Consider the following 14640-nt stretch of genomic DNA (forward strand, 5'->3'; position numbering starts at 1 on the left):
GTCAGGGTTTTCTAGAGGGACAGAACTAATAGGATAGATTTATACATGAAGGGGAGTTTATTAAAGAGTATTGGCTCACAGGATAACAAAGTGAAGTCCCATAATAGGCCGTCTGCAAGCTGAGGAGCAAGGAAGCCAGTCTGTGTCCCAAAACCTCAAAAGTAGGAAAGCTGACAATGCAGCCTTCAATCTGTGGCCAAAGGCCCGAGAGCCCCTGGCAAACCACTTGTGTGAGTCCGAGTGTCCAAAAGCTGAAGAACTTGGAGTCCGATGTTTGAGGACAGAAAGCATGCAGCATGGAGGAAGGATGAATGCTGGAAGACACAGCAACTCTGCTCTTTCCAATTTCTACCTGCTTTATTCTAGCCACACTGATTAGACGGTGCCTGTTGTGATTGGGGATGGGCCTGCCTCTCCCAGTCCACTGACTCAAATGTTAATCTCCTTTGCAACACTCTCACAGACACACCCAGGAAGAATACTTTGCATTTTTTGATTCAATCAAGTTGACACTCAGTATTAACCATCAAACTGGTATATACCCAAAGGAATATAAAGCATTTTATTATAAAGATACATGCACACATATGTTCATTGTAGCACTATTCACAATAGCAAAGACGTGGAATCAACCCAAATGCCCATCAATGATAGACTGAATAAATAAAATGTGGTACATATACACCATGGAATGCTATTCAGCCATGAAAAGGAACAAGATTATGTCCCTTGCAGGGACATGGATGGAGCTGGAAGCCATTATTCTCAGTAAACGAATGCAGGGATAGAAAACCAAACACAGCATGTTCTCACTTATAAGTGGGATGGGAGCTGAATGATTAGAACACATAGACACCTAGTGGGGAACAACACACACTTGGGCCTGTTGGGGGATGTTGGGAGAAAGGAGAGCATCAAGAAGAATAGCCAATGGGTGCTGGTCTTAATACCTAGGTGATGTGTTGATCTGTGCTGCCAACCACCATGGCATGCATATACCTGTGTAGCAAACCTGCACATCCTGCACATGAACCCCAGAACTTAAAAGCTGATGGAAAAAAAAATAAGAGCTCTTTTCTATATGGGAGAATTAAGAAAAAGCAGACACACAAACACAGACCCAGGGAAGAAATATCCTCAGGGAAGACCTTATCGGTAATTACTTTAAAATGTAAATGGCTTAATATTCTCAAATAATATAGATGAATAGAATAAAATTATGATCTAAATATATGCTGTGAACAAAAGACTCACTTTGGATCTAAAGACAGAAAAAGGTTGAAAGTGAAAGGATAGAAAAAGATATTCCATGCAAATAGTATATTAGATTATTTATTTGCAAGTATTTTGTGTTTCTTGTAGGTGGTGAGGGCTGCACACTGGCAGCTGCTTGCTCAGTGATTGGTGTGGGCTCTGATATTGGTGGTAGCATTCGAATGCCTGCTTTCTTCAATGGTATATTTGGACACAAGCCTTCTCCAGGTAATGTTAATATGATAAGAAGGGTGGTTCTACTTTTACAATTCAGAGCAATTCAGAAATTTTGTTCTAGCAGGATTATCTTGCTTATCAGGGTGATTATTATATATTTCTCAATGTTCTTAAAACTAGCTACTGTTTATTGAGCACCAGCTCTGGGATTGGTGCACAAAATTGTGCAAGGGTCTCCTATAACTAATTTCTTTTAATACTTATAGTAGTTTTTTTTTTTTTTTCAGAAAGATATCCCCAGTTTACAAATGACAAATTCAAAGCTCAGAAAGATTAAATAAACCGGCCCCAAATTAAATAGTTAAACAAGTAAATCATAGTGCTAGGATTCAAACCTACTTGGATTACAGGAGGCTGTTTTCTATCCACTATACTAAAATCACTTATCAGTTAAATTTGATTTTCCCTCATTTAAAGGGTAAAAAAACACAATTTCAGAAACAGTGGAAAGAAAAAGTAAAATTCTGTCACCTAGAAACTCCAGTTATTTGCATTTACTGTTTTTTCAATGAATTCATGTAGTATTTATTTTGTATTATTTATGGTGGTAAGAATGTCAGAGCAGAGTCCCTGCATTCAAGGAACTTAAAATCTTCTAGATTTTCAAAAAGTGATTTAAAGGTAATATAAGGTAGTCTAATAAATAGAACTGTGGTATAGTAAAGCAGAATATTTTGAAATTTAGATTAATCATAAAAATGTGCTAAGAATAAATCCTCATTTGATCATGGTTTTTAGGAATCAGTACTATAATAATGGTCCATATACACCATGGAATACTATGTAGCCATGAAAAAGAACAAGATCATTTCCTTTGCAGGGATGTAGATGGAACTGGAGGCCATTATCCTTAGCAAACTAACGCAGGAACAGAAAACCAGATGTGACATATTTTCACTCATAAGTGGGAGCTAAATGTTGAGAACATGTGAACACATAGAGGGGAACAACAAACACTGTGGACCTTTCAGAGGGCAGAGGGTGGGAGGATGGATAGGATCAGGAAAAATAAATCATGGGTACTAGTCTTAATACCTGGATGATGAAATAATCTGTAGAACAAACCCTCATGACACAAGTTTACCTATGTAACAAACCTGCACATGTACTCCTAAACTTAAAAGTTAAAAAGAAAGATAAATCCTGGCTCTTCATGACTTTAAAGAATTACGCACAAAAAGAGTACTGAAAATTTGCCTGCTAGGAGTTGACCTATTTTTTTTCCCTTCCATATTTTATTCTAGGTTCAGGGGGCACATATGCAGGCTTATTACATGGGTAAATTATGTGTCCATGTGGTTTGGTGTACAGATGATTTTCATCATTCAGGTATTGAGCACAGTCCCTGATAGGTAGTTTTTTGATCCTTGCCCTCCTCCCATCCTCCACCTTTAAGCAGGCTCTGGTTTCTATTGTTTTCTTCTTTCTGTCCATGTGTACTCAAGATTTAGTTCCACATACAAGTGAGAAGATGCGGTAGTTTGTTTTCTGTTCCTGTGTTAATTAGCTTAGGATAATGGCCTCTAACTGCATCCATATTGTTGCAAAGGAATATTTTATTCCTTTTTATGGCTGCATAGTATTTCATGGTGTAAATGTACTACATATTCTTTATTCAGTCTACTGTCGATGGGAAGCTGGATTGATTCCATGTCTCTGCTATTCTGAATACTGCTGTGATAAACATATGAGTTTATTTGTCTTTTTGGTAGAACAAATAATTTTCCTTGGAGTATATATCTGGTAATGGGATTACTGGGTTAAATGGCAGTTCTAAGTTATTTGAGATATCTCCAAACTCCTTTCCAAAGGGCTGAACTAATTTACATTCTTACCAACAGTATATAAGCATTCTCTTTTCTCTGCAGCCTCATCAGCGTCAGTTATTTTTGGATTTTTTCAATGATTGCCATTCCGACTTGTGTGAGACAGTATCTCATTGTGGTCTTTATATGCATTTCTCTGATGATTAGTAATGTTGATCATTTTTTATTGGTTTGTTGGCTGCTTGTACATCTTCTTTTGAGAAGTGTCCATTCATGTCACTCTTTAATTGATTATTTACTTTTTGCTTGTTGATTTCTTTAAGTGCCTTATAGATTCTGGATATTAGACTTACGTTGGATGCATGGTTTCTGAATATTTTCTCCCATTCTGTAGACTGTATGTTTACTCTTTTGATAATTTCTCTTGCTATGCTGTAGCTCTTTAGCTTAGTTAGGTCCCACTTGTCAAATTTTCTTTGAAATTGATTTTGGAGACTTAGCCGTAAATTATTTGCTAGTCCAGTGTTGAGAAGGGTATCTCCTAGGCTTTCCTCTAGCATTTTTATATGTTGGAATCTTGTGTTTAAATCTTTAATTTATATTTAGTTAATTTTTGCATATGTTGAAAGATAGGGGCCCAGTTATATTTTTCTGCATATGGCTGGCCAGTTATCCCAGCGCCATTTATTGAATAGGAAGTCCTGATCCCCTTGCTTTTGTAAATTTTGTCTGAGATCAGATCGTTGTAGGTTTGCAGCTTTATTTCTGGGATCTCCATTCTGTTCCATTGGTCTATGTATCTGTTTTTATACCAGTTTCATGCTGTTTTGGTTACATTAGTCATACAATACAGTTTTAAGTTGGGTAAAGTGATTTATTTGCCTTTTTTTTCCTTAGGATCCCATTGGCTGTTTAGATGTATTATTGGTTCCATATGAGTTTTAGAATAGCTTTTTTTTTTTTTAATTCTGTGAAAAATAACAGTATTTCGATAGGGATAATATTGAATATGTAAATTACTTTGGAAAGTATGGCAATTTTAGTGATATTGACTCTTGGAATCCATGATAATGGAATATTTTTCTGTTTGTTTCATCTCTAATATTTTTTCAGCAGTGTTTTGTTGTTCTTTTTGTAAAGATGTTTCACCTCTTTGGTTAGTGGTATTTCTACATATTGTAGTTTTGGTGTGGCTATTGTAAATGGGATTGCATTTTTTATTTGGCTCACCAAGAATATTATTGAAGTGTAGAAATGCTACTGATTTCTGTACATGAATTTTGTGTCCTGAAACTTTACTAAAGTCATTTATCAATTCCAGGAGCCTTTTGGGAGAGTCTTTTTGAATCATATTGTCAGCAGAGAGAGACTGACTTTATCTTTGTCCTATTTGAATGCCCTTTATTTCTTTCTCATGCCTAAATGCTCTGGCTAGGACTTCCAGTATTATGTTGAATAGGAGTGGTGAGACTGGACAGCTTTGTCTTACTGCAGGTCTCAAGGGGAATTATTCTGTCTTTTGCCCATTTAATATGATGTTGGCTGTGGGTTTGTCATAATTAGCTCTTATTATTTTGATGTATGCTCTTTTGATGACTAGCCTTCTAGGGTTTTTATCATGAAGGAATGTTGGATTTTATTGAAGTCTCTTTCTGAATCTATTGAGATGATTATATATTTTTTTTTGTTTTAAATTCTGTGTATGTGGTAAATCACTTATTTTTTATTTGCTTACGTTGAATTAACATTGAATCCCAGGAGTGAAGCTTACTCAACTGTTGTGAATTAACATTTTGATGTGCTGCTGAAATAAGTTTGCTAGTATTTGGTTGAAATTTTTTCTGTCCGTATTCATCAGGGATATAGTCATGACTTTTGTTGTTGTGTCTGTGCCAGATTTTGGCATCAGGATACTTGATTTCTAGAATGAGTTAAGGAGCATCCTCTCCTCAATTTTTTTTATTTTGGAATAGTTTCAGTAGTATTGGTACCAGGTTTTCTCCCTTCCCTTCCCTTCCCTTACCTTTCATTTTGCATTTCTGGTAGACTTCAGCTGTGAATCCATCTGGTCGATGGCTTTTTTGCATTGGTAGGTTTTTTTTAATTACTGAATTAATTTCAAAGCTTGTTATTTGTCTTTTCAAGATTTCTCTTTCTTCCTGGTTCAATCTTCAGAGGTTGTGTGTTTTCAGAAATGTGTCCATTTTTTCTAGATTTTCTGATTTGTGTCCATAGAGGTGTTCATAAAAACCACTGGGGATCTTTTGTATTTCTGTAGAACTGTCAGTTGTAACTTCACCTTTGTCATTTCTGATTGCATTTATTTGGACTTTTTTTTTCTTCGTTAATCTAGCCAGCAGTCTATATTGTTTATTCTTTCAAAAAAGAGACTCTTGGTTAAATTGATCTTTTGTATGAACTTTTGCATGTCAATTTCATTGGTTCTACCCAATTATAGTTATATATTTTCTACTGCGAGCTTTGAGTTTGGATTATAATTTATTTTCTAGTTCCTTTGGGTGTGATCACTGATTTTAGATCTTTCTAACTTTTTGATTCAGGCTTTTAACATTTTAAACTTTACTCTTAACAGTGCATTACCTGAATCACAAAGATTTTGGTAAGTTATTTTTTATTTTCATTAACATAATAATATTTTGATATATACCTTAATTTCATCATTCACTCAAAAGTTATTCAGGAAAAAGTTATTTAATTTCCATGTATTTGTGAATTTTTGAAATATTTTATTTATATTGGTTTCTATACTTTTTGCACTCTGATCCAAGAGTGTGTTTGGTATGATTTAAAATTTTTTGAATTTATTGAGACTTGCTGTATGACCAAACTTGTGGTCAATCTTAGAATACATTCCTTGTGCGGATGAAAGAAATGTATATATTCCATGATTGTTGGGTGGACTATTTTGCAGATGTCTATCAGGTGCAATTGGTCAAATGTTAAGGTTATATCCTTCATTTATTGGTTAGTTTTCTGCCTCAAAGATCTGTCTAAGGCTGTCAGTGGGGTTTTGAAATCTCCCACTATTATTGTGTGGCTAAGTTTTTTCTTAGGTCAAAAAGAACTTGTTTTATGAATTTGAGTGTTCCAAATTGGGTACGTGTATATATAAGATAATTCAGTCTTCTTATTGAATTGAATCCTCTATCATTATGTTATGCCCGTCTTTGTCTTTCCTGATTGTTGTTGGTTTAAGATCTGTTTTGTCTTATAAAAAGATAGCAACTTCTGCTTTTCTTGTTTGCTATTTGCATGGTAAGTTTTTCTCCATCGCTTTACTATGAACCTTTCAGTGTTGTTACATGTGAGAGAAATTCCTTGAAGACAGTAGATGGTTGCCTTTTTAGTTTGGTGTTTAGACTATTTACATTCAGGGTCAGTATTAATGGATGAGATTTTGATTCTGTACTCATGTTGTTAGCTAGTTGATTTGTAGACTTCATTGTGTAATTGCTTTATATTATCTGTGGGCTATTTGCTTGAATTGTTTGTGGTAGCAGGCATCATTCTTTTGTTTCTATGTTTGGCACTCCCTTAAGGACCCCTTGTAAGGTTGGTCTGGTGGTAACACATTTCATCTGGGAAGGACTTTATTTTTTGTTTATGAAGCTTAGTTTGCCAGGACATGAAACTCTTAGTTGGAATTTCTTTTCTTTGAGGATGCTGACAATACACCCCCGTGTCTTCTGCCTTTAAAGGTTTCTGCTGAGAGGTGTGCTGCTGCTATCCTGATGGAGTTCTCTTTGAAAGTGACATGACCTTTTCCCTTAGTTGCCTTTAAGGATTTTACTTTTGCCGTTGACCTTGGTGAATCTGATGGCTATGTTCCTTGTGGATGGTCATCTTGTATAGTATCTAGCCGGAGTTCTCTGTATTTCTTTGATTTGCCTGTCACACTCTCCAACAAGATTAGGAAAATTTTTATAGACTATATTTTCAAATATATTTTCCAAGTTAATTATTCTCTCTCCTCTCTCAGGCATGCCACTGATGCATAGATTTTGTTGCTTTACATAATCCTATATTTCTTGGAGGTTTTGTATATTGTTCTTATTTGTTTTTCTTATTTTTGTCTGACTGAGTTGATTTGAAAAACTAGTCTTTGAACTCTACGAATCTTTCCTCAGCTTGGTCTATTCTGCTGTCAATACTTCCTACTGTATTATGAACTTTTTATAGTGAAATGTTTAATTCCAGGAGCTCTGTTTGGTTCTTTCTTTAAATGGCTATTTCATCTCTCAGTTCTTAGATCATTTTAATGGATTCCCTGGATTCCTTGGATTGGGTTTCAACTTTCTCCTGAATCTCGATGAGTTTTCTTTCCATTCAGAATAATGAGTTCCATATCTGTCAAAAAGGCTAGTTTGTTTATTTGGAGGTAAGGGGATGCTCAGTTTTTGTTGTTGTTGTTGTTGTTGTTGTTGTTTTAATTTTCATAATTCTTGCACTTATTCTTTCTCCTCTGAGGGGGCTGGTGTTCCCTTAACTGTGTTGAAAGCTGATTATAGTCAGTTGGTTTTAATTCTGTGTGCTTTCAGGAGGCCAGGGCTCTTTATAAGATCTTTATTAGTGATTGGATTTTTGCCTTGGGTTTCTCAGGCACTGTATACTGGTAAAAATTTTTTTGATGATGTAACTTTGGCTGTAATCTAGTAAATGGCATATAAGGGTAATGGCTGGTAGATAGGTCCTTACTCAACAACTTGACTCTTCTGCATTTCTGAATGTTCATAGTAGTTATCTGTGGTTGGTTGGAGAAAAATGACCTCACTGGGTCTGATTCTAGGCGTTGGTGGAACATCCTCTGATCACTAGTGCAGTGCCTACATTTCCTATTTTAGGTGCTCCAGGCTGCAGATCTTCCCTGCACTCACCATTGAAGGACATAAGTGTAAGCCCACAGGTCCAGCTTTGCCTTTGCCTCAGAGAATGCATGGTTTGGGGTCCTGCAGATTGCACAACCCCATCCACCACTTGAGGCCCCTGAGCACTCTTCCTAGGGAACTGAGATTTGGCCTAAACACCCTGCAACTACCACTTCAACTGGCTTCTACTTGGAAGCATTAGTTGCTGGCCCAAAAAGCCCATCACGACCACTGCCAACATGAGCACATAATGCTTGGGAACCAGAAGGACATTTTACATTGCTATTGCTATTGCCTACACTATGTTGACTGCACAGGGGCTTAAGAGCCCACTTTCCTACTTAGTTCACTGATAACACAATTGCCATTCAAGAAAGACACCCGGAGACCCAAGAATTGGCCCACCTGGAACCACCAATGTGGGTACCAGTGTACACCACCTCTTGGCACGAGGATGGATGCTCTTAGCTACCACTGTGACCACTGAAGCCTGAAGACAGGCCCAACTGGTTTCAGTCCCTAGCAGAACTTTACTAAAGCCTTCACTAACAAGCATACCCTAACACACAGAGGGAAACCACAGATATCTCTTTACAACCAAAAATACTATACAGAGATTTAACTGCTGCATGCATCTTGAGGCAAAGCCAAAGGGCTCAACACAACCAGCATTATAGAAACACCTTCAGGAAAAAGTCTCCACTAAGGAAAGTAAATTTAAAAATAAAAGTGATTGTTACACCAGATGCAGAGATATCAACATAAAGACACAGAAACATGAAAAAGCATGGAAATATGACACCCCTAAAGGAACACAATAATTCACCAGCAAGAGTTTCAAACAACAGAAAAAAATCTCAAAATTCCATATAAAGAATCCAAAATAAAGATGCTCAGTGAGATGCAAGAGAAGTCTGAATACCAATACAAAGAACTCAGAAAAACAAATCAGGATATAAATGAGAAATTTACCAAAATGTTATATGTATATATGTGTATATATATATATATACACACACACATATACACACACATATATACACACACACATATATACACACATATATATACATATATATACATATATATACGTATATACACATATATAATGTTTTATACACATATATATTTTAAATGTTATATATCTATTTTAAAACAGGAATTCTAGAACTGAAGAATTAATTTAAGGAAATACAAAATACATTCAAAAGCTTCAAAAATAGACTATACAAAATAGAAGAAAAAAATTTACAACTTAAAGAAAGGTCTTTTGAAATAATTCTTTAAGACAAAAATAAGAGAACAAAGAATTAAAAAAAAACCAAGGCCTCCAAGATCTTTGGGACATATAAAAGTTATTAATATTCCTAAATGTGAGGATAGATCAAAGCTTAGAAAACGTATTTAATGAAATAACAGATGAAAACTTGCCAAGTCTACCAAGAGGTTTAGACATCCAAACACAAGAGGCTCAGTGATCCAAAGAAATAGAGTACAAAAGATCTTCATCACAGCACATTATAATATAACTGTCCAAAGTCAATGTGAACAATGATTTTTAAATACAGCAAGAGAAAGTCATCTAGTTACCTATTTAAAAAAAAACTATCCAACTATCAATGACCCTCTCAGCAGAAACTTCAAAGACCAGAAAGTAAATGGATGATATATTCAAAGTGTAGAAAGAAAAACAACCCTGCTGACTGTGAATACTATATTCAGCAATACTTGCCTTCATAAATGAAGGAGAAATAAAGTCTTTCCCATACAAATGCTGAGGGAATTTGTCACGATTAGATTGTCCCTACAAGAAATGCTCAAGAAGTCCTAAACGTGAAAGCAAAAGGACATTAACCATTATGAAAACACATGAAAGCAAAAGGACATTTACCATTATGAAAACACACAAAAATAGAACTCACGAGAAAAGCAATCACACAAAAATGGAAGAGAAAGGAATCAAATGGCACTACTACAGAATTCCACCAAACCACAATGACAAACAATGTGGGAAAAAAATAACTTATGAAACAAGCAGAAAACAGTTGACAATATGACAGGAAGAAAACCTCAATTGTCAATAATAATTATGAACATAAACAGATTAAAATCTCAACTTAAAAGATACAGATTGATGAAATGGTTAAAAAGGATCTAACCAAATTCTTCTAACAAGAAAATTACTTTATTTTAAAAGAACTATTAACTGAAAGAAAAGGGGTAGAAAAAATGGTCCTTCCAAATGAACATCAAAATTGGGCAGGAGCAGCTACATTTTTATAAGATCAAACAGACATTAAGTCAAAAACAATTAAAAAGGTAATTATATAATGATAAAGAAATCAATTCAGCAAGAGAATATAACAATTCTAATTATATATTTACCCAACATTGGAGCATCCAGATTGATAAATATCAGTAGACCAAAAGAGGAGATAGATTGCAATACAATAATAATTAGGGATTTAATTCCCCACTCACAACATTAGGCAGATCGTCAAGACAGAAATTCAACAAAGAATGTTTGTTGTAACTAGGCTATAAATCTAAATGGATGTAATACACATTTAGAGAACATTCTTCCTGACAACTGAAGAATACGCATTCTTTTCATCAACACATCGAACATTCTCCAATATAAACCACAGGATAGGCCACAAGAAAAAGCTTCAACACAGTTTTTAAAAATTGAAATTATATCAAGTATCTTCTCAGACCACAGTGAAACACTACTAGAAATTAATACCAACAGGAACTTTAGAAAGTATACAAATATATGGAAAGAAAACAACATGTTTGTGAATGACCATTGGGTCAATAAAGAGTTTAAGATGGAAAGCAAAATATATTTGAAACAAAAATTGAAATGCAACATAGCAAAACTTGTTGGATACAGCAAAAGGAGTGTTAAGAGAGAAGTATATGGCAATAAAGGCTTACATCCAAAAAAAGTACAAAGATTACAAAGTAACAATTGAATGATGCATATTAAGCAACTAGAAAAGCCTGAACTAATCAAGATTACATTTAGCAGAAGAAAAGAAATAGCAAATATTAAAACAGAGCTAAATGAAGTTGAGGCTAAAAACATAAATCAATGAAATATTGATTTCAAAGAATCAATGAAAGAATCAATGAAATTAGATGTTGGACAGATAAACAAAATTGATCAACTGTGAGCTAAGCTAACAAAAAAGGAAGAAGACCCAAATAAACACTGAAATGACAAAGGAAACATTAAAATTTATACCACAGATATAAAAAAAGATTATCGGAGACTATTATGAAAACTGTATGCTTAGAATCTAGAAAACCTATCAGAAACAGATACATTTCTGGAAACATAAAATCTATTGAGATTGATTCAGGAAGAAATAGAAAATCTGAGCAGACAACTAATGAGTAATGAGCCTGAAGCTGCTATAGAGTCTCAAAACAAAAACAAGCCAAGAATGGATGTATTCACAGCTGCATTCTACCAAATAAATAAAGAACTATACCAATCATACTGAAATTATTCCAAAAACTTGAAAAGGAGTGAATTAACTCCAACTTCACCAAGGCCAGGATCACCCTGATACCAAAGCAAAATAAGGAAGCAAATATATGTGTGTGTGTGTGTGTATATATATATATATATACACCTAGACACAAATATCTTCGACAAAATACTAGCAAAGTTGAATCTAACAACATGTCGAATAGACCACATACTATGATTAAGTGGGTGTTATACCAGGGATGTAAAGATGGTTCCACATAGGCAAATAAGTAAATGTGATATATCACATCAACAGAATCAAGAACAAAAACCTTGTTATCGTTTCAATTGTCAAAGAAAATGCATTTGATAAAACTTATCATGCCTTCATGGTAAAAAATTCAAAAAACTAGCCACAGAAGCAACATACCTAAAAATAATAAAGGCCACATATGACAACCCACCAGGTAACATCATACTAACTGGGGAAATGCTGAAAGCACTTCCTCTAACAACTGGAACAAAACGAGAATACCCATGTTTGCTACTTTTCAATGTAGTACTGGAAGTGATAACTAGAACAACCAGGCAACAGCAATAAATAAAAGGCATCCAACTAGAAAAAGAGGAAGTTAAATAATCTCTGTTTGCCAAAGATATAATCTTACATATAGAAAAACCCTAAGAACTTCACCAAAAATATTTAAATTTGATAAATGAATTCAGGAAAGGTTCAAGATACAAGAATCAACATACAAAATCAGTATAATTTCTATATGCTAATTATGATCTGAGAAAGCATGAAGGCAATCTCATTTATGATAGTTACAAAAACAAACAAAATACCTGCTTATAAATTTAGCCAAGGAGGAGAAAGATTACTACAAAGAAAACTACAAAACACAGATAAAAGCAATTGAAGATTTCAAAAACAAATGGAAGAACATTCTATGCTCATACATCAGAATAATTAATATCATTAAAATGACCATATTACACAAAGAAATCTACAGATTCAGTGCAATTCCTATCAAAATACCAACATCATTTTCACAGTGTTATAAAAAATTAAAATTTATATGGAACCAAAAAAGAGCCCTAATAACTAAAGTGTTCCTGAGCAAAAATAAAAAAGCTAGAATAGTTGCATTACCTCACTACAGTAATATTATGAGGCGACAGTAAGCAAAACAGCATGGTGCTGGTAAAAAAACAGATTCATAGGTCAATGGTACAGAATAGAGAACCCAGAAATAAAGCCACATAAATACAGCCAAGTGATCTTTGACAAACAAAGGCAGCAATAATATACATTGTGGAAGTGAATCACTTTTCAATAAATGGTGCTGGGAAAATTGGATAGTCATATATAAAAGAATGAAACTAGACTACTTTATTTTGCCATATGCAAAAATCAACTCAAAATTAATTAAAAACCAAAACAGAAGACCCCAAATTATAAAAAAAAAAAAAAAAAAAACTAAAAGAAAACCAAGGAGAAATTATTTTGGACATCTGTCTAGGCAAATACTTTATGACTAAGACCACAAAAGCACAGTCAATAGAAACAAAAATGGACAAATGTGACTTAACTAAATTTAAAACCTTTTGCACAGCAAAGATGTAATCAACAGAGTGATGAAACAACCTGTTGAATGGAAGAAAGTATTTGCAAATTATTCATTCAACTGAAGACTTATATTCAGAATATATAACAAGCTCAAACAACTCAACAATGACGAAACATTTTATTCACAACTGGGCAAAGGACATAAACAGACATTTTTCAAATAAAAGACATACAAATGGCCAATATGTATATGAAAAATGCTCAGTATCACTAGCTATCAGAGAAATGCAAGTCAAAACCAATGTGAGATTATATCTTACTCCAGTCAGAATGGGCATTATTACAAATACAAAAAGTAACAGATGTTGGAGAGGATTTGGAGAAAAGGAAATCTTACACATTGTGCCAATATAAACAAGTGTAGTCTGTGAAAAACAGTATGGAGGTTTTTCAAAGGGGTAATAATAGAATTACTATTTGATCTAGCAATCTCTCTACTGGATAGCTACCCAAAGGGAAAGCAATTATATTAAAAGCTACCTGCACTTGTATGTTTATACAGCATTATTCACAATAGCAGAGATATGGAATCAACCTAAGTGTTCATCAACATATCATTGGATAAATAAATTGTGGTATATATACACAATGGAATACTATTCTGCCGTATGAAATCATGTCTTTTGCAGCAACATGGATGGAACTGACATCATTATATTTAGCAAAACATGCCTGTTACAGAAAGATAAGTATTACATGTTCTCCCCCATAAGTGGGTGCTAAAAACGTTTTTTACATGGATGCAGAGAGTGGAATGATAGATAATGGACACTCAGAAGGGTGAGGCTAAGAGAGTGGAAGACGATTAGAAATTTGTTAATGGGTACAATGCACATAATTCAGGTGATGGATACCCTGCAAGCCCTGATTTGACTGTTATGTAACCTGTGCATATACTAAAACTGCACATATATCTCATAAATTTGTACAAAACTAAAACCCATTGAATTACTTGAGTAGCAAATCTCTCTGTCACCAAGTTTGTCTTTGTTTTCATCTATGTAAACCTTTGTTAAATATACATAAAAATCTTGTACATTATGAATTTAACTATGTAAAAAGAAAATTGAGATAAAAAGACTAAGGGAACATATGAAAATATTAATTATGGTTATTTTTTGCTAATGAGATTCTAGGTAAATTTAATTTTTATTCATTTCAGTATTTTCCAAATTTTCCATAATATGTATGCTTTTTAAAAAAATTAGATGCTAATTTTTAAAATATTAATATGTCTAGTTTGATATGTCTTGTGTTCACATTTTAAAACATATACACAGCAAAAGGACTGAACAGAGTGTACCAAAATGTTTATCTGGCTAGCACTGGGAGTCAGGAATTTGCATTCATTTCTTTTATTATGATGATTATTATTATTATTATTAT

The 14640-nt window shown here is 34.0% G+C and overlaps 1 protein-coding gene across 6 annotated transcripts in view; it reads left to right on the forward strand.

Moving 5' to 3' along the window:
- Positions 1-14640, forward strand: part of FAAH2 (fatty acid amide hydrolase 2) — a 283151-nt gene that overhangs the window by 120429 nt on the left and 148082 nt on the right. For all 6 annotated transcript variants that reach the window (XM_054544652.2, XM_054544651.2, XM_002831725.4 and 3 more), the window contains one exon: positions 1363-1482. In XM_054544652.2, coding sequence (XP_054400627.1) covers positions 1363-1482 — 120 coding nt within the window. The remainder of the gene's footprint in view (positions 1-1362; positions 1483-14640) is intronic.

This window comes from Pongo abelii, chromosome X, assembly GCF_028885655.2.
Source record: "Pongo abelii isolate AG06213 chromosome X, NHGRI_mPonAbe1-v2.0_pri, whole genome shotgun sequence".
Lineage (NCBI taxonomy): Eukaryota > Metazoa > Chordata > Mammalia > Primates > Hominidae > Pongo > Pongo abelii.